General features: G+C 38.9%; 1 protein-coding gene across 1 annotated transcript; it reads right to left on the bottom strand.

Annotated features, from left to right (window-relative positions):
• Positions 1 to 14,971: 14,971 nt before the first annotated feature.
• Positions 14,972 to 19,889, bottom strand: atf3 (activating transcription factor 3). The gene is made up of 4 exons (XM_044377479.1): positions 19,763 to 19,889; positions 18,226 to 18,484; positions 17,994 to 18,101; positions 14,972 to 17,516 (listed from the first exon to the last, which is right to left on the bottom strand). Exons 2-4 carry the CDS (start codon positions 18,481 to 18,483, stop codon positions 17,208 to 17,210), a joined length of 675 nt encoding a protein of 224 aa, XP_044233414.1. The 5' UTR covers position 18,484; positions 19,763 to 19,889; the 3' UTR covers positions 14,972 to 17,207.
• Between the last annotated feature and the right edge of the window lie 1,572 nt (positions 19,890 to 21,461).

The following is a 21,461-nucleotide window of genomic DNA, read 5'->3' as shown; positions in this document are numbered from 1 at the left end:
CTTTCTTATAAATTGAAACTTTTCTATATCTATAAATGTTAATAGCACAAAAAAGGGGTTTGCGCACTCAAATCTAGCTAGATTGTTCTATTCATTTAGTTCATCAAACTTGAGCAGTGGGGGGGGGGGGGGGAATCTGACTGATTTTGGTGTGTGAATCCTTTTTTTTGTGCTTTGAACTGTGTTTGCAGGCGCCCCAGTTTCCCTTTTTGTTTTCGGTTCAGCACAATGTTCTTTATTTTCGCTCTATGAATGTTAATAAAATAGGTCATGCTTTGTAAACCAGTATTAAACCATTAAACCAAGAACAACTTTTGGGTCACTGAGTTGTTAAACCAACAAGCCAACCATACATATAAATATATATAAAATCCACTGGCTGGCTTATAAACTATCAACTCTACACTCATGACCCTTTATTAACCCTTTACCTAAGTTTATTTTCTCTTAAATTGCTTTAAAGTTAGCAAACATTTCCCCACACTTGATCTGCTTGTTTCAACATTATGATGCTTACACAGTATTTATTCTGTTTTTTATGGCTGGATCTTTTATTCTGGCTTCGTCCTCCATCATTTTATACACATTTGCATAAAACGAAGCCTGACATATTCATATTCCTCTATATGGAAACTGTGGAAGCTCTTTGAGAAGTTGAAATAAAGGTTTGTGGATTTGAACACTGCTTAATGACTCAGTAGCATCTATAACTGCAGACTTGATGGCTTGATGACGGTTCTGAAATGTTGATGCGGTCGTTATAGCGTTTGTATTTTATTATTAATTTAAGTATTAAGTGTAATTAAGTGTGTAAAATGTATTCAGAAACATGGGAAAATGCAAGTATGACACATTGTGATGATGAGAAATCAGGATGTGCGTTTGAAGTCGTTTTCCTTCTGATGGTGGTTTTGAAAAACCACACGAAGTCAAAATGTTTCTGTAATAAAACACAGCAATAAATGAAGTATTGTCTGATGTATGACAACTGCAAAAACCCTCAAATATGTCATACATTTCCTGAACATGTTAACCAATATTATTAGTCATGTTTGAAAATAAAGACCTTCCAGGATATTTCTTCATTTTATTGAGGTCATTTTGAAGTCACAGACGTGTTAGAGAGGCTCTATAAACGAAGTCTCATTTGCGTTAAAAGAGATTTCTTGTTTGGTTACGTTGGTTGTGGACACTCACTGCGAGTAATAGTTCCCCAATTTGACCACAATCACTTTATTTTTGCATAATCTGCTCGGGGTTTCTATTCTGTTTTTCCTCTCTCTTCCATGTCATGATGAATGAAAAGTTCATCTCGGTGCAGAAGGAGAAGTGGAAGTTAATCATTTCCGTGCAGCAGGCTTCTGAGAAATTGAACTGACAATTATTCTTAAAATGACTTTTTACTCATTCTTTGAAGAAATCTTTTTAAAAAAGGAGGAAGGATGAACAGCTGTTTGTGATGATTCAGTATAAAGTGAAAAACAACAGGCTACTGAATGAGAATGTGCAGCTAGTGAATTAAGTAATAATATAAAAATAAAAAATAATTAAAACAAATTGCTGTCAGATGTGACTCAGAAGATCAGCCAGCTGTGAAATAATCTTTCACATGACCAATGTTTCAGTGTGATTATGAAACCGAATCCTTATGTCAAAGTTAAAGGAGTAAGTTTCAATTAAATCTTAGAGTGAAAGAGCACACAAGGAGAATATAGGTTACATACAATATCACTATTAATTGTGGAAAAGACACATTTTTCTAGGGTTAATTATTGTTGAAATTTCTGATCATTTTCAGCTAACATGCATCAAATGAAGAGTTCTTGTTCCCTCACTGAGCTGATGATGCTGCTCAAAGCTACTCTATGTGGCCAAAAGTATGTGGACACATACTGAAGGAAGAACTTAATGTTACAATATACAATATTTTAGACAACAGTGAACTTTCCTGTTTCAACCGTAGACTCTATATAAAGGTGGACGTAGCGAGGTGTGACGTCACCTGTTGGTTTGTGCTGGAGCCAGTTTGAAGCCCAGAGTTGCAGCTTATGGTTGGTGCCATCTTTTCCAGTGTTGCCTTTGACGCTCTGGAAACACGCCCCGCTACCTCGGACTCAAGCTAACGCTAGCTTACTGGAAACACTGAGCGCTGCACAGTTGGGCAAATGTTAGCTACTTTAGCTAAATTGTGCTAACAAGACAGGTATTGTAATCAAGTAACATTAAACTTAGTGATATATTGTGACAATAGTCGGACTCAATGTGAGATCCGGAGCCGGGGAGAGCAGCAGGTCAGCCAACTGTCAATCACAACTGTCAATCAACGCCCACATGGCAGACATCAAAGCTACTATAAGTCTTCAAGTCTTATTAACAGAGCAATATTTTCCAAAATGACCACCAGCACACTTATTACGGGGCCTGATTTTAGTGATTGAGACCAGAATGACTGGTGAAGAAAATGATTATTATTATTTCTAGAGAAAATGAGTCATTCAGAGCATCTAGTGTCCATCAGTGGCACTTTAAGGTATTTCTGCATTGGCTTCAGTCTCAAGCTGTGGTAGTTGCCACTCGGATTCAATGTTACAATGCCCCCGTGCACAAAGTCAGGTCCATGAAGAAATGGTTTTCACAGTTTAGTGTGGAAGTCCTGGAAGACTGGCCTGCAGAGAGCCCTGACCTCAACTTCATCCAACACCTTTGGGATGATCTGAAACACCGACTCTGAGTCAGACCTGATCCTCCAGCATCAGTGTTGGACCTCACTGATGCTCTTGCGGCTGAATGGGAGCAAATCCCTGCAGCCAGGTCCCAACATCTGGCGGAAAGCCTGAAACCAGAAGAGTGAAGGCTGTTATAGTACATACATATTAATGCGCTACCACCAGTTTGTGCCTCTCACTTTACCATTTCATTCAAATCACAGAGGTAAGCATTTAATTTTTTGTGAAAGATAAATACCTGGCAGGGGTGTCCAGTGTTGGTGTCAGCCAATAAACAAAATGCCAAAAAAAGATTGACGTTGTGTCTATTTAATTAATTGCTGACAGTATGCACAAATTAGACCTTTTCTGAACCATGGGTGAAGAACTATTCAGTCCACTGCAGGATAAAAAAGATATTAACCCGTTTCCTAAGTTGTGAATGTATTATTGTTCAGTCTGAAAAACAAATAAAGAAGCCAATATTACTTATGTCCTTGCTCAATTTGTACAACATGAATCTAAATTAAAAAGTTTTATCTTCATTTATATTTCTCTAAATTAAATTTACTCTCTATTATTTTATATTTTACAAGCACAGTAACTCATTTATATGTTTCTGATGTTGTACCTTTGAGTTCCAATTTGGGAAATGGATTAAAAAGTCTTTTTCATTGTGCAGCGGACAGAATATTTTTTCATCCACATGGCTAAAAGTGTATTTTAGGATTCTGGAAATACCTTTAAAGATTGGAAAGAGCTGTTAACCTTCTAGGTTTTTGAAGATTATCCGGTTTATTTATATTGAAATTCAAGTTCAGTAATCAAGTATTTGAGTGTGTGTCTGCATACTTTTGTCCATACAGGCCTGTATATCACATTATTAAATGAACTCTAACTGATGTAGAAAAAGACATGGAGTGTTTCATTTTACCCACTGAAAAAAGGATTTTGCAAAGATAAAAAAAAATATCTGTTAGGCAAAGAGAAAAGTTTCTTAATGACCCAACATGAAGATTCAAGCTGATCTACAGTACATGCACTTGCATTCATCCAGCATTGAAAAGCAAAGACAAGCTGCTTTTCATCATTTGTCTGTATGTTGTTTTGTTGATGAGCAACGCATGAGTGGAGCTTGTCAAACTGGACTAAACAACACACCTTGAATTACTACAAAGCACTGCTGAGTCATACATCCATGTGATGGAAAAGTCCCCTTACATAACCATGATTCTCCTTGAATGTCACCCAGAATCCTGAAACAAGGTATTAGGGAACAGTATTCGCTTTTTGCCTACTCGACACTTCAGACTTCCGCAGGAAACTGGTGGTGCAGTGAAACTGAGCTCAGATCAGTTCCTAAATAATCATTGCAATGACAACACTGGTTGCCTAGCAACGCAGGAAATACTGCAGGGGCAGGAGGTAACTCGTCACTATTTAGATTAGAGCAGTTCTGAGGAATACAGTAGGATGCCAGCGCAGACTAATGGGCACTCAAAGTCTAAACACAAGAACATAAACACAACTATTACACACAAATACACACCTTCCACCACACACTTGCTGAGACACATGGAAACACACTGTACATACGCATCATTCCTCCACACCCACGCCAGCACACACACACACACACATTCACAGATTTCTGGTGTATTCTCGACACAGTTCCATGTAATTTCTCTGGAAGAAAATTTAAAAAGTTCAAGTCAGAACAGCAAAGAATGAGGAAAGGATGATTACACAAGGCCATACAGGGTTGGATCTAATTGTATTCCCTGTGGGGGGAAAAATGACATCGTGAATCAACAGTCAGAACAGCTTAAACTGGATTACATCCACTTGTTGAAGGTGCTGGAGACATAGAACTACCAAGCTTACATCTCTTGGCCAAGGGGTTGGTCGTCTCAGTTGCCTGCTGAGCCTGCACACCTGGCTGCAGCGATTACAATGTGGCTTTCATTGACGAATTTAACTTGTTTTGGGAGCGTTGAAAGCTTTCCTGGAGGGATGGCCTCCACCCAAATAGTGCTGGCTCTAACACGCTAAACGGTAAACTTATCTTACTGTTTACAGCATTCAGCATGCTCCACCACTCCCTAGCCATTCACATGCACAATGCCCACTTCCTGTCAAGCCCCTTCGCTCTCTTCAGGTGACCTGTCCTGTAGAGTTGGTGTCCTCCGGGTCCGAGCCCCTGCCAGATCAGTTCCGCTAATTTAATTACTTTATAGAATAACAGGTATATAACAGGTATGGATGCTATTATAGCTCCCCCTTATATTTCCCCTCATTCCATTTGTTTACATGTGAACTCTGCACTTAGTAATCTTCAGAATGATTTGCTAAATTTCTGTTAATCTGACACCGAATCCATGCACAATAATCACGCAGAGGCACATAAACAGAAGCCTATGAGCCCTGACACATAAAAACACCCTGAACATGTCCATAAATAACGTTACGTGCGTTATTGACAGATGATAATGACCACAATGACCAAGTTGTACACAAAAATTTAAAATGACCAATCACAGGACATTAGCTTTTTAATAGATTTTATGTATTCCTTATATCATTCATTGAACCATTATATTATCAGTTTGTTATTTTTTTGTCTCAGCAGCCTCATTGAACTTAACGAGCTGGCAGTGCTTTTTGGTACAGAGCTAATGTTGATATTATTGTTGCTATCATGACTTTTTGGTGTGACAGTATGTGTTGATTCATGTCTTTTTCCTGACAGGATGTATCCGCCCCCCCAAAAAAACCTAGCAGTCTTAACAAACACACAAAAACTGAAATGTACACAAACCCTGGTTAGCTTCGCTACACTGGCTTCCTGTCAAATTTAGGATTAGATCCGAAATCTTTCTAATTTATTTTAACACAACTTCACTTCACCATTTAGCCCATCAGTGAGTTGCTAATCTCAAACCTATCCACTAGACCTCTTAGGTTGTCAGATCGAGGGCTCCTGGTTGGTTCAAGACTCTATCTACAGTTGGGTTAGGTCAATAAACTCGGCTGAGGGTTTTAAAATTTATTGATGCTTCCTTGCCGCAATTCTTGTTCTTGTTGTTGCTTGTCTTTGAATTAGATAACTATCTAAATGCTTTGTATTGTTGTTTTCTCTATGTTTTATCTGTGAAACAATAAGTCACGCTGCTTTTGAAAAGTGCCATATAAATCCGCATTTACTCAATTAAATTAAACATTACAGCTCTCACCCTCCATACACAAATAAACACTTCTGCTGAATTATGGAGCGAATTCTTGTGAACTTCTCTGGAAGAATAATCAAGGAAGTGTCAGTATACACATATTTCATCACTGGATTTTTCAGTAACATTTCATGAAAAGCAGTTCCGCAAAACTTTTTGAGTTCATTTAAGGCATGGAGGGTTTTATGCTGTCTGTAACTGATGCACTTCTCACTAAATATGAATATTTTTGAATGTTTTTATTTGAGTATGTGTTTACTCCATGCAAAATATCATGGTGAACCTTCTTACTACACCCAGTATGGTATCAAAGCTGATTTTCAACTGAGAGGAGGAAGAAAAAAGCAGGAATATTAAGAAATCTTTAAAAAATAAACAGAAAAAAAACAACAATTCACAAATACTGTGGTGTCAGTTAGGACTAATAATTCCCGATCAATAATTTGAGGTGGAATTTTTACTTTACAGGTTAGGGAAATGCAGTTTTGCATGGGATTAAAAGCACAAACGACCACTGTCTGCAGTTATAATTAATGTATCAAGTATCAAGCTAGTACGAGATTGAGCTGCTGTCTTCAGAAACTTAGTAGAAAGAGCATCGGCTTTGTCACTGTAGATAGTTTGTTGGGTTTTATGTTAGTTTCTTTCCAGCCATTTGTTGTTGTTGTTTGTTCTGTCTGCAGCTCACCTTTCTTTATATTACCATATACTGCCTTCACTATATAAGGGCTTAATTGCATCCTTTGCAGTTTATGGTTTCCATCCAACATGTTTCCACCATACATCTTCATAGTGAATTAATAAAAAGTAATGAGACATAAAGATTTTCATTAAGATCCTCATCAGACTTTCATCTTTGAAACACCTGCAGTACTTTCTGCTTCAAACTAAATTTGTCCTCAGTCCAAATCAAAATAGTCCTTGATTTTACTAGATTTGGTGATTTTAGACACTGAAACCTCTTTCACAGCAACACAATCCACACACAGGATTATAAGAGGAAATGTAGAAAGAAATAAAGGTCAGCAATTCTCAAAATGGCTTACACATCAGGGTGTGAGAGAGAGGGCGAGGATAATATTGCAACATATTTATCGGATGTTTTGACATTTTCATTGTCTAGTTTTTTAATGTCATACATTCCATCACTTTCAAAGAAATTCACAGAAATTCATGAGGAGTTTTTGACTCATTGCATGTGAAAATTGTGAAATGGAGAACCTTATATGCCCAGTTTCCTCTGCTTGGCTTGATTTAAGCCACTGGGGCTTGTGTTTCCCCCTCCACCCATGAAGATACTATTGCTCATGTAAAAATCCTCCCCCTTCTTATTACTAAATTCCTCAAAAAGGTCATTGGTGCAAACAGCCCACACATTTATTAAGAATATTTCACTATCTTTGACTCTGTCCCCTTCTTTTTAAAACATGCCACTATCTACAATATATCAAAACTGCCCTTCTTGCTGAAGATGCTTGATCTCTAGCCCAGTTCTCTCTTGGCTTAAGTCCTACTTATCTGAAAGAACACAGTGTGTCTGCTATAATAATACTACATCTAAATTATCTGATGTGAGATACAGAGTACCTCAGGCTCTCTGCTTTTCCTTCTTTATATTTAATTTCTTTGCCAAATTATACGTAGTCATGAAAAAATGTCCATTGCTATGCAGATGATACTCAGCTGTATGTGCCTATAAGGGCTGATGATCATATTCAAATTATTAAATTGGAGGCCTATTGATCGTTGGCCTGGTAGACACAGACACCAGTTTGATCGAGTAAAAGCAACATTCGACAACTGTGTGATTTCACAAAACATGGCAGCCATGAATCTTTGTGTTACGTTTGACCCCAGCCTCTCCTTTGATAAGCACATTAAAGAAATCACCAAGACTGCCTTTTTCCAGTTATGCAACATAGCTAAAATTTGGTCTTCCCTGTCAAAGGCTGATGGATAGATTCATAAACACATGCATTTGTTTCATTCAGACTTGAGGTTGTTTTCAGGTGTGCCACATGCAAGTACTAAAAGTCTTCAGATGATTCAAAATGCTGCAGATAGAATCTTAACTAAAACAAGAATGATTTGACCATATTACACCAATTCTAGCCTCCCTTCATTTGCTTCCTATCCATGTTAGATCAGACTTTAAGGTGCTTCTGATGACTTATAAAATCCTAAATGGGCCCCATCATATCTGTCTGATCTGATACCTTAAACCCTGTATTCCACCTGGAGATCTCCGCTCTCAAAATGCAGGGTTCCTGTGTGTCCCCAGAGATAAAAACGTCAGTAGGCAACAAGGCCTTTTCCTATCAGACCCTCTTACAGAATAATCTCCCTGCTGATGTCAGACAATCTGAGTCTGCTGAGTCCCTTAAATCTAAACTTAAAACTCAACTATTTACCTTAATGTACAATTAGTTGCCTTTAATTGATTCCTTCATTACATTGTACTGCATGGTGGGTCAGTTTCTGTCTAAATGAATGTACTGAGCGCTATCAGGCTGACAAGGTTATTGATTATTGCAACTGTTCTGAAAACCATTGCATCTCTCTAACCTTCTGTTTGTTTGTTCCACAAGCAAATGAGCATCTGAGCTATGTACCCTTCTCTCTTCCTATTTTCTCCTCCTGCCCACTCACGTCTCTCAGGCATCTCTTCCTAGACCAGCACCTGGAACTGCTCTGCTTCACTGGCTATCAGGAGACAGATTATGGTTATGACTAATATAAACATGACAGGATAAGAAGTCTGATCTCCTGCATGAAAGTTACACAAGTTTGACCTCCTCAACCCTTAGTTTCCACCTTGCTAGGACACACTACACCTTGCATTAGCACTGAACATTAGCGTTGTCAGGGCTACTGTTGCAACATTAAACCATTAAAACAGGCTGAATGCATCAGGAATGCATCCACTTTGGAGTGAAACCATTTTCAATTAATTTTCTCAAGGGATGTATCATGCACGCTGGAATATCTTTGCATGGTTCACAGTTCAAAAAACTCCTCATTTATCTTCTACTGGCCCTTTATGCGGCTCCACAGTTCAGCCTCTGTCCGTTTTAGCTCCCGTCTCCCCCTTCCCGATGAGCCCGCTCTGTTCTGACTGGCCAGCTTCGGGAAGCTTCTGCCAGCTCCAGATGCTTCATAAACAAACAGTAGTAGCAGGATTTCACTTCTTTTTTCTCATTCTTTACTCAAACTGAAAACTTCTCAAACACATCTGTACATGCCTTCATAACAAAGGCTATAGACTGAGGCCCTGTTGACTTTCCGGGAACATTTAGACATGCTCAGCTCAAGTTTTGGAACTTTGACCATGTTTAACATAGACGTCTGACATTATAGTTATAATTATAATTAGTATCTAAATGACAGAAAATCACAAAAAGCATGTTATGCCCCCTCTAACTCCTTCTAAATCTTGGCCATTGTCTTGTCAGCTGCTGCATCTTTTACCAATTCTTCCTGCAATATAAAAAAAACTGACAAACTAATGCCAAAAATGTTTTATTGTGATGTTCTATTTTTAAAAAAGTACTTGCTAAACTTGTGTGCCTCCTCTTGCTTCTTCATAATAATGGATTTTCCAGCAGTTTGATGGTGAAAGTCTTTTCATTTGAAGGGGAGGGAAAGAGTTTGGTTTGCATCAAGAGTGGTTTAACAGAAACAGACTTCGTGACAGTTTCAACACCACACTAAACTGAGCCTGCAACTCACGTTGCATCATGGATGGGACTGTTGGCCTGTTACTCTCCATGGTGAAACAAGGGTTTTTGCAAATTGTTTTCACATGTTTAAGCTGATTTTTGACGACGTCATTTTAATGGTTTCATTGGGTGCGGCGCACAAATACTGCATTTAATTTCATGAAATCATATCCTTTTAAAAGAAAATACTGTGATCTTACTGGAAACATGTAACCTGTCCCTCCCCGTCCACAGTTATTTTATTGTTTTTTTTTTACCAGTGGCACAGGATTTATATAAATATACCAGACAAAAAAGCCAGAACTATAAATACAGCACCCCACCCAGGCAACATCTGTCTATCTATCTGTGAAAACTAAAGATGATCGTTGTTTTAAACTGATGTGACTTGACTGTCTGATGAACTCAGGAAGATTTTCACATCTTTGAAAACCCCACTTACAACAAATGTTGCTACATTTCCTTGTCCTGTCTGTTAAGTTTCTCATTTTTATCTTTCAGTTACCTCTCTCTGTACAGATTTTTATGTGGCCTTTGCCTGATAAGTTGTTCTTCCTTGTTAGATTTCTTCCGTTATTTTACTGCCTGTTTTGCTTTCCTGTCCCTCCCTTTTTAAAGGCTGTTATTACTTTGATTTGAAAAGTAGTGAATATATTTAAAAATATTTTTAAACAAGATAGCTGTACAGTTTACACATTTATTTCATTGTGCAACTTCCTTTAAACTTATCTCTGTATTCTGTCAATATGTCAGTAAATGAGCTCTTACTGTACGTGTTATGTCACAATATGTACAGTTTAGTTACTCTTTAACTGTGGGCAGAAATCCGCTTACACCACTTGCACAAGTTCCTGAATTAATTTTATTTTATTGAGGTGACTAAAGCGATTGACCCAATGAACTGGTAATAGGTCCACGTCTATGCGCTTGTGTGTTCAGCTGTGACCTTTGACCTCATCACACAAGATGTTGCTGGTCAAAGCTTATGGCACTGCTGTTGCATCAGTCCCCTCCCTTGCCTCCACTTGTGACTGAGTTGCATCAGTTTCTCCCTCAACTGAGAGAATGACAAAGCATCTTCCTTCTCTTTTTCACCCTTCTCCCCTCTCTCTCTCTCTCTCTCTCTCTCTTTGTGTGTGTGTGTGTGTGTGTGTGTGTGTGTGTGTGTGTGTGTGTTCTTTGGCCCTATATTAGCCAATATACCCTGTAAGAACATCTGGACCACAGCCCACAGTGCTTCAGGATTTCAGTTTTCACTCCAAAGCCAGTGAAACAAACACAAACCCACCAAGAAACACGTCTGTTTATTATAAAGATGGTAAGAGTTTGTAGTAAAAGAAAAACTAGCAACGTCCTGGAATGAATCCTGGGTAGAGAGCAACTCAACCAACACTGAGCACCATTATGACCCCGATCTGAACTGAGAAGTAACTGTACTTCACTGTTGGATGCTTTCCACGAGGCTCAGGGCGTGTGTTGAAACATCAACTTCCCACTTTTGCTTCCGCTTGAATGTACTGTACCTCATGAGAAGAAAAAAAATATATGAACATGGTGTACATAACCTCGGTTAACAGTGCATTGCAAAACTTTATTCCTGCAATAAACATAACAGAAAAAAGCGTTATGGCAGAGTTTCTCATAATAACGAAACAGAAACAACAAAAACATCTTATTACATTTAATTTGAGCAACAAACACTTTCATGTCAGATCTTGTTCACCCCAACTAGTGTTTCTGCTCCCGGCATTCCTATCAAACCATTTAATTAAAGCCTGCAGAAAAGACAGCTGAACCCTGGCTCACCTCTGAAAACATGCCATCACCAGGTGAAATATTAGCAATTTCTTTCATATTCTTCTTTTCGTGGAGGAGAGAAGAGTAAGATGAGTCATTTTAAAGTTTTGTAAGAAAAAATAAGATGCAAAAAAACACATGCAATGTATTTTTCTTCAGTTAAACTTGTCAAACACAGGTGTAACTAATAACATTAAAGATATAATGGAAGAAAACACTAATGGCCAACTCACATACTCTTATTGGGACACTTAAAGGTGCAGAGACGTCATTTATGCCATTAGTTACTCATATGCAATGTGTAATAACTGATGTTATTTGTTAAAAACGGAGTCTGGGACTTTTGTCTCCCCCTCCTGGCAGTGACAGTAATTACAAAAACACTGTAGACACATGCTTACCTCATAGGCTCTATTGTAGCCTACTCAGTTGTGGCTGTAAAACGGTGGATAAATCATTTTGAGCGTCACACAACCTCCACAAAATGACTCATTTCACTATAAGAGTTTGATCCATTTGGTCTGGTAACATTTGAAAAGTCTAGAAAAGCTGCAAGATTAAATTATTTTATCCCCATTCAAGCTAGCAGAGAGCTAACTGGAAGCTAGCCAGCTCAGCCGGTGGAAGTCTCTGGTGCACTTGCTCTGCCCACAGAGCATGCTCAGTATGCATTTATCCGACCAGCGTGGGAATGTCAAACCCAACACCAGATTGATATCTCCGGTGTACTGTGAAATACAGAGAGATTTATCTGGCAGTGATAGGCTTAATCAGCATTGTGTGGACTCATTTGGTCTGAATGTGACGGAGGTTCATTTACATGTAAAAGTTCCACACTGCAGGTTTAATGTTACCTGTGCCACCATTAATGCTACTAGTTAAACTCATACTATCAATATTATTAGTTTTACCTGTGCTGTCATCGGTGTTATTGGCTGCATCTGTGCTGTCATTGGTGTCATTGTGTCACCTGCTCTGTCATAGAATTCAGTTATGCCTGTGTTAGTCATACATGTGGTATTAGAAATGATATTAGTTACACCTGTGGCATCAACTGTGCTATAATTATGCCGGTGCCATCATTTCCGCCTGTCATTAACGTTGTTTGTCACACCCGTGTTGTCATACATTTTTTAACCACACCTGTGCTCTCAGTAATATTTTAGCTGCACCTGTGCCACCATTGATATAATATAAAGAGTCTGTGCTATGACAAACAATATGTATCACAGAGGGCCGTGTGAAAATATATACATCTATAAAAGAAGGGGTCATATAACTCAACGTCACCCGGGTCTGAGGTTTATTGATTCTAGTCAGTGAGTAAGTTGAACAAGATGAGGGTAATTTACCTTTTTAAATTAAACCTCAGTGTTGTCTTAATGGTTTTGTCTTGGCACGCACACATTTCTAAATGAACATAATGTAATGTCACACAATGGCTGCTGCTGGACAAACGCCACATTTTAAATGGCAGTCGAACAGGAAGAAACTGGAGGAGCGTACCGGAGCGCGATGTCTTGGCATGTCATGAGTTGTAATTAACATAACAGTTACTGTAAGTATCAAACAACATGGCAACGCTTTGAAACGTTGCCCTCAAGGAAACAGAACACTTTATCATTACTGCTCTACAGCTGAGTTTTTGTGGATCTTCCAGACAGCATACTCTTACGAAAATGTCTGCTCCTGTTTCAGCTGAACTCAGTGAACTCAATTTATTCTTTTTTTTTTAAATACATCGCTCTTACTGGCTGCTGTGATCCTAAACTTACTCACTGGTCTAAACTTTGGCAAACTTGCTTTAATGAAATAGGAGTTTTAGGACTCAATAATTAACAAAATTAGTTCTTAAGATGGAGAATGTCTTCCTTAAACAACCTTAAAGATAACAGCTATCCAGGGTGAGATGGCACCCAGCCATAGATTTATCAGAATTACTTAAGAAACTTGTACACGATATCAAACGACGGAAACTTTAGCGTTTGTTTTCATCACCTTTGAGTACCAGACAGGTGGGGTCGAACTACATACGACATCGTCTGTCAGAAGTGATTCTCAGTGTTTGTTTAATGCGTCTTGGTGAGCTGGAGGGGTGGGGTTTCCTGCTTCGGGCCAATTAGTTGTTGTGTAACAACATGGGAAAATAGCTGCAAATCAGAAAAACTTCCACTGACTTTCAACTACTTTTTTTTCTTCTTCTTTTTCACAACCTTGTGCATCACCTACCACGTGAAACTCACCCATCCGGATGAGTTAGTGAGGGTTAAAGCTGGTTGTTATCTGCATGGTGCGGTGTTGGTTGGTGTTCAGACTGGGTCTTTAACTGAAGTTAAACTCTCTGTTCATTTGCTGCAGTTCAGTCTGATTCCTTTTTTTTAACAGCAACACTGAAATTAACAGCAAATTGCAGTTTTTGCAAAGTTTTTGTTCACCTTGTGATATTAGTGGTGTGAGAGGGTGGGTTTGTTTTTATTTGATCAGTATTTCACAGCTTATCTTCACAGATAACAAACAATGAGTCATGTCTGACCAGCTGGTGCAGCAGACACCCCTCCACCCCCTCAACTCTCTCAAACACACACACCTATCTATCTCTCTCTGGCTCTCTTTTGCTAGCTGGATCTCAGCTGACATGTCCAGTCTTGTCCCTTTTTTTCGGCACAAACACAGCTGGTCTACACTTTCATGTAAGTCCATAAGTGAACTCATATTCCTGTTATGAAGTTTTCTTCATAACAATAAAAAAACATTTAGTTCCTCTGATAACATCTTCCCTGAGTTTATCTGGGGATGTAAGATTTATTTATCAATACATATTATGAGGAAATAGAAGATTATTATTTTTCCTGACCTTTACTAGTGTTGTTTTTCCTTATATCTTTATATACAAGTGATTTTCTAAATAAGGCAGATTAAAGATATGCACTGTACTGTCTTTTTCTACTCATAAATGTCAGCGCATTAAATAATAATTTTTGCATAATATGTCAACGTGTGCAGACTTTTCAGCTTGACTTCATTAAAACAAAAGCCAAAGAGGACAATAAATTATTTAAGCCTATAATCCCAAGTTTAAATGTTATTATTTTTTTATATGAATAATATGTGATGTAGGTGAATTTAATGCAAATATATGAGTCTCAAAAGTTAATTAAGTGTTAATCAAATTCCTCTCTGACAGTGTCAGAAACTGAACATTATTAATAATAAGCTTCATAAAGTTAGGGTTAATTGTGGAGCCTCAGTGTATATAATGTATAGAAATAATGTATTCCCCTATATTTAACCTACTTGTCCAAATATTGAAAGTCAAGACAGTTACACTAGTATTTCTCATTATCTCTCTCATTATCACAGTGCTATAATAGCTGATGCACGCTGTAAATAAAGTATATATTAGGATCAGGTCATTTTTAACCACAAACTTAATTTAAATCAATATTTTTTTTTCATATGAATCAAATGGGATGGGTTTCTTTCAAAGGGACCATTACCAAAAATGTAAGAAACACAAGACGTGTCATTGGCAATACATATTTTTATTTAACAAAGTATCAAAAACAAAAATTGACAGATCACGAAGATGGAAGTACACATTGGTAGTAGCAGTGCAGTTGTACCTGACAGCCAACAGTTTATTTGTTCAGGCTTGATGCTCCGACAGTCAAGTGGCTACATGAAAAAAATAATAATAAAAAAAAAAAGCCCCCAGTAGTAGGCACAATAGAATACATACGAGTCAAACTCAGTGCTCAGTAGCAACCTAGCAACAAGACAGCGAACAACTTCAATCACAAAAACAACATACACACTAACACACGCAGACGCCTGCATCTCTTTAACCGTGTGACCTTCAAAGTTTTGTTTTTTTTTTGCTTACATAACACACACGATGAACAATATAAACCTTCTTCTGTGAAACTTCAACCATGCAAACAGAAAATATAAAAACTTCAGTCCTCATCATGAACATTTATAATGTGCCGCTCAAAATCAAAATACATAGATTTTTTTTACTCTTCTGTCGTGTACTACTCGGAGATATTTCCCCAATAGTGACACACCTTTAAGATAATCTTTAACACTAACACACAAAGATGATGCTAACATGATTTACACTCAGTCTGCTTGGTGAAGTGCTACGGATTTTTGACAATTACTCAAATACTGATAACCAGAGTTTCCCTTTTGATGTTTTAGCTCAAATTGCAATGACTGAGGAAGAGGAGGGTTTCAATGTCTTCCTCATAGATACATGGCTAATGATTAACACGCTGGATCAATTTTATGAATAGTATTTGACAAGAAAATATCCTCTTAACTCTCGAGTATTACACTTCCTCAGTTTCTGTTTGCGCAATAAACCACATTTCCCTTGAGGGGTGATTTCACTCTAACAGGCCAGAAAATGGAAAAGGGAGTGGAAGGAGGGGTTTGGCAGTACGTCGAAGCCTGGATACCGTTAAAGCTCATAACACACAGTATAATATCACATCATCTTGCATAACTTCAGAGTCAGACGTGTTAGAGAATGGGCCAAAAGCTGATGCAACACTTCCGATACCTAGCTACTGATATCTAGTGAACACAACTTCCAAACCAAATGTCATGAATTAATAAATACATCTTTAAAAAATAACACAATCTTTTTTGTTTTGCTCTGTCAAGACCAAAGGAGGCATCCGGTGTTTACATAAACAAGCACAGAGTTAATGCGCAGTCGATACAACATACAAGATTTTAGGTAGAAAACAACACATCTGAAAAATAACACTCATACGTACTTGTGTAGCTTCATCGTCACAGAAGATGTTTAAGCAACACTAGTTTCTGTTAAGAGGGAATGCAGTGATAAAGTGTATTTGTGAAATTGTATACAGTAATCATTTTTTTTCTTCAGTTTTGTTTGCCTGCGAATTTCAAATTGTTACGAAAAGTAAGGTATCATCTGCATATATGGATTATAAATTTTACTATGCTTTTTCCTTAAGTGCAGAAATATAATCCCTGCCTGCAAAATACATTTCCTTAATGTGACTGCTACTGTTTGCTTTTAAATGAGGCAATAAAAAAAAACATGAATTTGACTTCTACAGCCAGTATAGATCCTGAGTGGTTAGTAGCAGCAGATTTAGTAGTTCATGTGGTATAAATGACTAGCAGACAGGGTTGATACGGCAATAACAGGTCATACAGCAGTTACTATAATAAATATACTATTTTCTATGCACTAAGCACAAACAACAATGTCTTTTTTTTTTAAGTAGCTCACACACACTCAAATGTCTGTACACACTCACCCATCAGTGTGCGTCTACTTTCTTTGTGGGTGAACAGTGAAATTATGTGCCTTGATCACCTTGAAATCGCGCTTTGGTACAAAAATTCAGACACTAAATCTAACTCATCTCCTTCAATATCAGTAAATAAAAAACTGCAATGGATATATATATTTTTTTTAGTGCTCTATCGTCTCTCCTTGGCTCTGACTGTTTGTCATGTTTTAAACGAAATACATAATGCATGTAAAGGTGCTGTCCGCTGTATGTCACTTTCTGTCCAATCAGCAGCTACGATTTCAGGGAGTGGGAGGTGCTCTCTCTAGCAGCTTTGTGGACGGTGAATGAGGCCCAGGAGTTATCCCAAGGTGGCTTTCGTCATATTTCACTGTCATTCTCGGGTCATAAGTCTTTGTGGCAGCTCCACCTGCGCCAGGTAGAAGCATCGTAAGTCTTAGAAAACTGACACAAAATCACCTATTGATGACCGGGACAATGAATGTGGTCGAGGGTCAGAAGTCCTGCGTCTAGAGGTGCCACCGTGGAGGTGGATGTGGACGAGGAGGTGGTGGAGGTGGAGGTGAGGTTGTGGAGTTGTAAGGTGCTTTCCTTGATGTGCTGGATGAAGAGGTTCCTCTCGTCCTCGGGCGTTTGTCCGTTCTGGGCTCGGACGATGCAGGTTGGTCGGTGCAGGTTGAGCATGTAGACCAACTGCTGCTTCTGCTGCTTCAGCTCCTCGATCTGAGCCTTCAGGTCAGCATTGACGCTCTCCAGCTTCTCTGATTCCTACAGAGAAGAGAAAGTAGAGAAAGGTCAGACAGGGATACAAAAACATACATAAACAGCAGCAATTGGGTAGAAATGGCTGAACTCAAACAACAATTGATAAACTTCTCAGACTTATCAACCAAGAAATTTAGTTTGCTGATTACATATTAAAATATATTTAATGGCCAAGTCTTGACCTAAAAACATAAATCCTGTACGTCAAAGAGCTAAAAAACTACTGTATTTACCCACATTACTTCATGAGAATTTTAAATATTTCAAGACTTCCTGTTGAATCCAGAAAGGTCAACCTTTCAAGTCACGTACGACAGTTTTAACATGAGTTTTTCCTATAAGCCAGACATTTCTAATCCAAAGTTATTTCTGTGGTTTGAAAATGAGAAACAAAACTGGGAGATCTTGTGAAACAATCCTGACACAAACATCATACAGGCTCAGTTATCTTTTCTCCAACTGACGGAAGTTGAAAGGTACCTTCTGCAAACATTCAGTCTTTTCCTTCTTCTTGTTGCGACACTTTGCAGCAGCAATCTTGTTCCTCTCCCTCCTCCTCTTCCTCCTGTCGTGCTCCTCAGACGTCAACTGACAAACACAGGCAGAAATACAGTCAATACAGGTATCGGTTTTACATCTAATTACTCATTTGCCACACTTGATAGTGACTGTAAAAAAAAAAAAAAAGCAGATGATTCTCTCTCCGCCTCACCTCTCTCTTGACTCGGGACACACAGCCGTGCTGTTCAAAGCCTCGGTCCGAGCTGGAGCTGGCGCCGTCCGAGCTGATGTCGGCGCTGAGCCCGTTGGACAGCCGCTTGGTCTGGATGGCCAGCCTGAGCTCCTCTTTCACGATGGGTGTGAAGTTGGTGAAGTCATCCAGGGTGAGTGTGCCCGGCGGGGAGAGGCAGGGCACCAGGGCAGAGCAGCTGATGTCAGCCAGCGAGGGACCCGAGTGCTGCAGCATCATTCTGGAAACACAAGAGGAAACTGATTATTAACATGTGAGTAATAAATACAAATACTACAAATATACATTTCAAAAGAGTGCTATGGGGAAAAAATCAACAAAACTACTTCATGAAAATATTCTAAAGATACAAAAAGTACTATTGAAAGACTTACAAAATACTAAAAGACTACAAGTATTTAAAGATATTAATATATTATAGAGATACTATAAAGGATTGCAATAGCACAAACATACAGTAAGTTACTGTAGTATAATTATAATAATACTGCAGAAGATAACATAAACAGAAGGTCATATAAACATATTATTTGGCTGAGAATCATGTGAACTTGAGCAAATATTTGTCTTTTGGAAGAAAAAAAAAAGCCATAAATACTTAATGAGAATAATTAATAGATGTGGATGTTTGGCATTTTCACAGAGCACTGACTCATGAAGAATTACGACCGACCTGTTGATAAGATAATTATGAATTTTATGTCAGCTCCATGAGAACAGAACCAAAACAAACACGCATACAGGCACGTAACACTGATACAACACACTGAATCATGAAGTTAATATTAAAAAGTTATTCTTCTATGATATTGCTATGGAGTCTTATAGTTAAGCTCTCTGTAATTACTATTCTACTTAACTGTAAGTCATTATATTTTATTTACAGTATGTTCAGTGTCACTTAATGATTATTTTTGCAATTTTATCTCCGTAATTTCTCAAATTTTGTAATTTTCCTTGTAGGTTATCTTTTAAAAATGTGTCCGAGAATATATTGCAGTTCTTTTCCATATCATTAAACCTCAAAGTCTCAAAAAAATAGGAAGGAACTAAGGAAAATTAGCGCAATACACGTCAGTTTAACAAGCAAAACTTAAGCTTTGAAACACGCAAATTAAAAAAAAAAAACTCTCTCGCAAGTTCGTATTTGTTCTAAATGATTGTAACGTACAACAAAGACCGAACAGAAGCGAACATCCGAGAGGAAAAATATCTCCAAAGAGTCATAAATGAAAAAACAATAATAGCTACAAATGCGTGTCGACGTGTTTCATTTGACCTATTTTAAATGAATCTGACAGACAGACAGACAGAAGCGTGTTTAGAAGTTGTGAGAGCCGTCCCGGGACAGCCGAGCGCCGGGACGCACCGACACTTCTCCGCTCTACTAACCGGGACACAACACACACGACCACAACACCGCCTCTGTCACTTCAAAAAAAAAAACAAAACAAAACAAAACAAAAACGATCGGATCGGATTCATAAGTCTAACATACCTCTTAAAGCTTTGAGAAACTGGATCGGCTGAAGTGGATTGAGAGAAAACAGAAACCTCCTCTTATAGTCGCGTCTCTCCTCTCTGTCTTCTCTTCCTGCCGGTGCGTAAAAGTTGCGCTTGTGGCCGCTCCGTTGCATCACCCGCTCTTATAGTCAATGGCAGCGGAGGGAGGGGGGGGGGGAGGGGGGCCGTGAGGGGTGGGGTGTGAGGAGGGGGGGGAGGCGTGACGTGATGACGTGGTCAGGAATGCTACTAGAGAGGGTGGAGGGAGAGCGGGGCTGACGTCATCCTATTTATAGAAGGCTTATCCTGCGATGATGCAATCGAGCAACCCCGAGCTGCTCTGCCATAACAGGACAGGCTTCCCCCTCCCCTCCCCTCCCCCTCCCCTCTTCCTCTCTCCCCTCCCCTCCCTCCCCTCCCTCCCTCCCTCCCTACTCTCTCTCTCTCTCTCCCTATCTCCTTTTTCTTCTGTCCTCATTTAGTCGTTTTTCCTCTTTACCTCCTTCTCTCCTTTCCTTCCTCCCTCGTTCTTCTTTTTAATCCCTCCGTTATTATCTGTTTTCTTCTTCTCCTCTCTTTTACGTCTTCCTCCTTCTATCTATTCCTTCCTCCCTTGCATCCTACTCTCCTTTTCCATCCTTCTCTCCATCATTATTTTTGCCCATTTCTCTCTTTCCCTCCTATTTTTTTTTACATCTATCCCTCTTTTCCTTTTTCCTCCCCCTTTTCCACTTCCATTTTCCCCTCTACCTCTTCTTTCCTTTCCTCCCTCCCTTGTCTTCTCCTCTCCTTTTTCATCTTTATTTTCATCCCTCCATCATTAGCTTTTCTGTCTTCCTGTTTTTTCTTTCCTTTGATCCCCCTCTTTTACCTCTTTCTCCCTCTATCTTTTCTCCTTATGTTATTTCCTCCTCCCTTTTCTCTCCTCCATATGTTCACTCATCCCTTCTTTCTCTTCTTCCTCCCTCTTTTCCTTCTTCCCCCCTTTTCCTCACCCACTCCTACATCATCATCTGTAACTGCTCGTCTTTTCTTCACCTCCTTTAGCATCCATCTTTCATCCACCCATGATCTTCTCTTTTCTTTTTTCTTACCTCTTCCCTCCCCTCTCTTTCTTCCCATCCATCTTTCACTCTATCCTTCTTTCTTTTCTTTTCTCCCTTTTCATCCTCATCCCTCCATCATCACCTTCACCATATTTCCTCTTCCTTCACTCTCTCCTTCATTCTGTTTTATTTCTTTCCTTTCATCCCTTCTTCTACATCTTCCCTCTTTCCCTCTAACCTCTTTTCCTTCCTCCCTCTCTATTACCTCACCTTTTCCATCTCTCCATCATTATATTGCCATTTTCTCTTCCTTCCTCTCCTTTCCTGTTCCTCCACCTATCCCTCTTTACTTTTCTTTCTTCCTCACTCCTTTCTTCCTTACCTCCTCAACTCTCCACACCTTCCTTCTTCCGTTTCCTTCCTTCTTGCGTTACATCACTCTATATTTTATTTCTCACATCTCTTCAAATTCACCAACAAATAAATACATACAGATAAAGATCATAATTACTCTCTCTTCCTCCCTCCTTCCCTCTTTCCTTCTCTCCTTTCCTCTCCATCCTCCCTCCCTGTTTTGACACGGCTGTGGACTCTCATTCCAGACCTTCCACACTAACGAGTGAATAACGCCGTTCAAGCTGAATGACA

The sequence above is a fragment of the Thunnus albacares genome, chromosome 16 (assembly GCF_914725855.1).
Source record: "Thunnus albacares chromosome 16, fThuAlb1.1, whole genome shotgun sequence".
Lineage (NCBI taxonomy): Eukaryota > Metazoa > Chordata > Actinopteri > Scombriformes > Scombridae > Thunnus > Thunnus albacares.
Note: the sequence above shows the minus strand (reverse complement) of the source record. Positions and strands in the feature narration are given on the sequence as shown.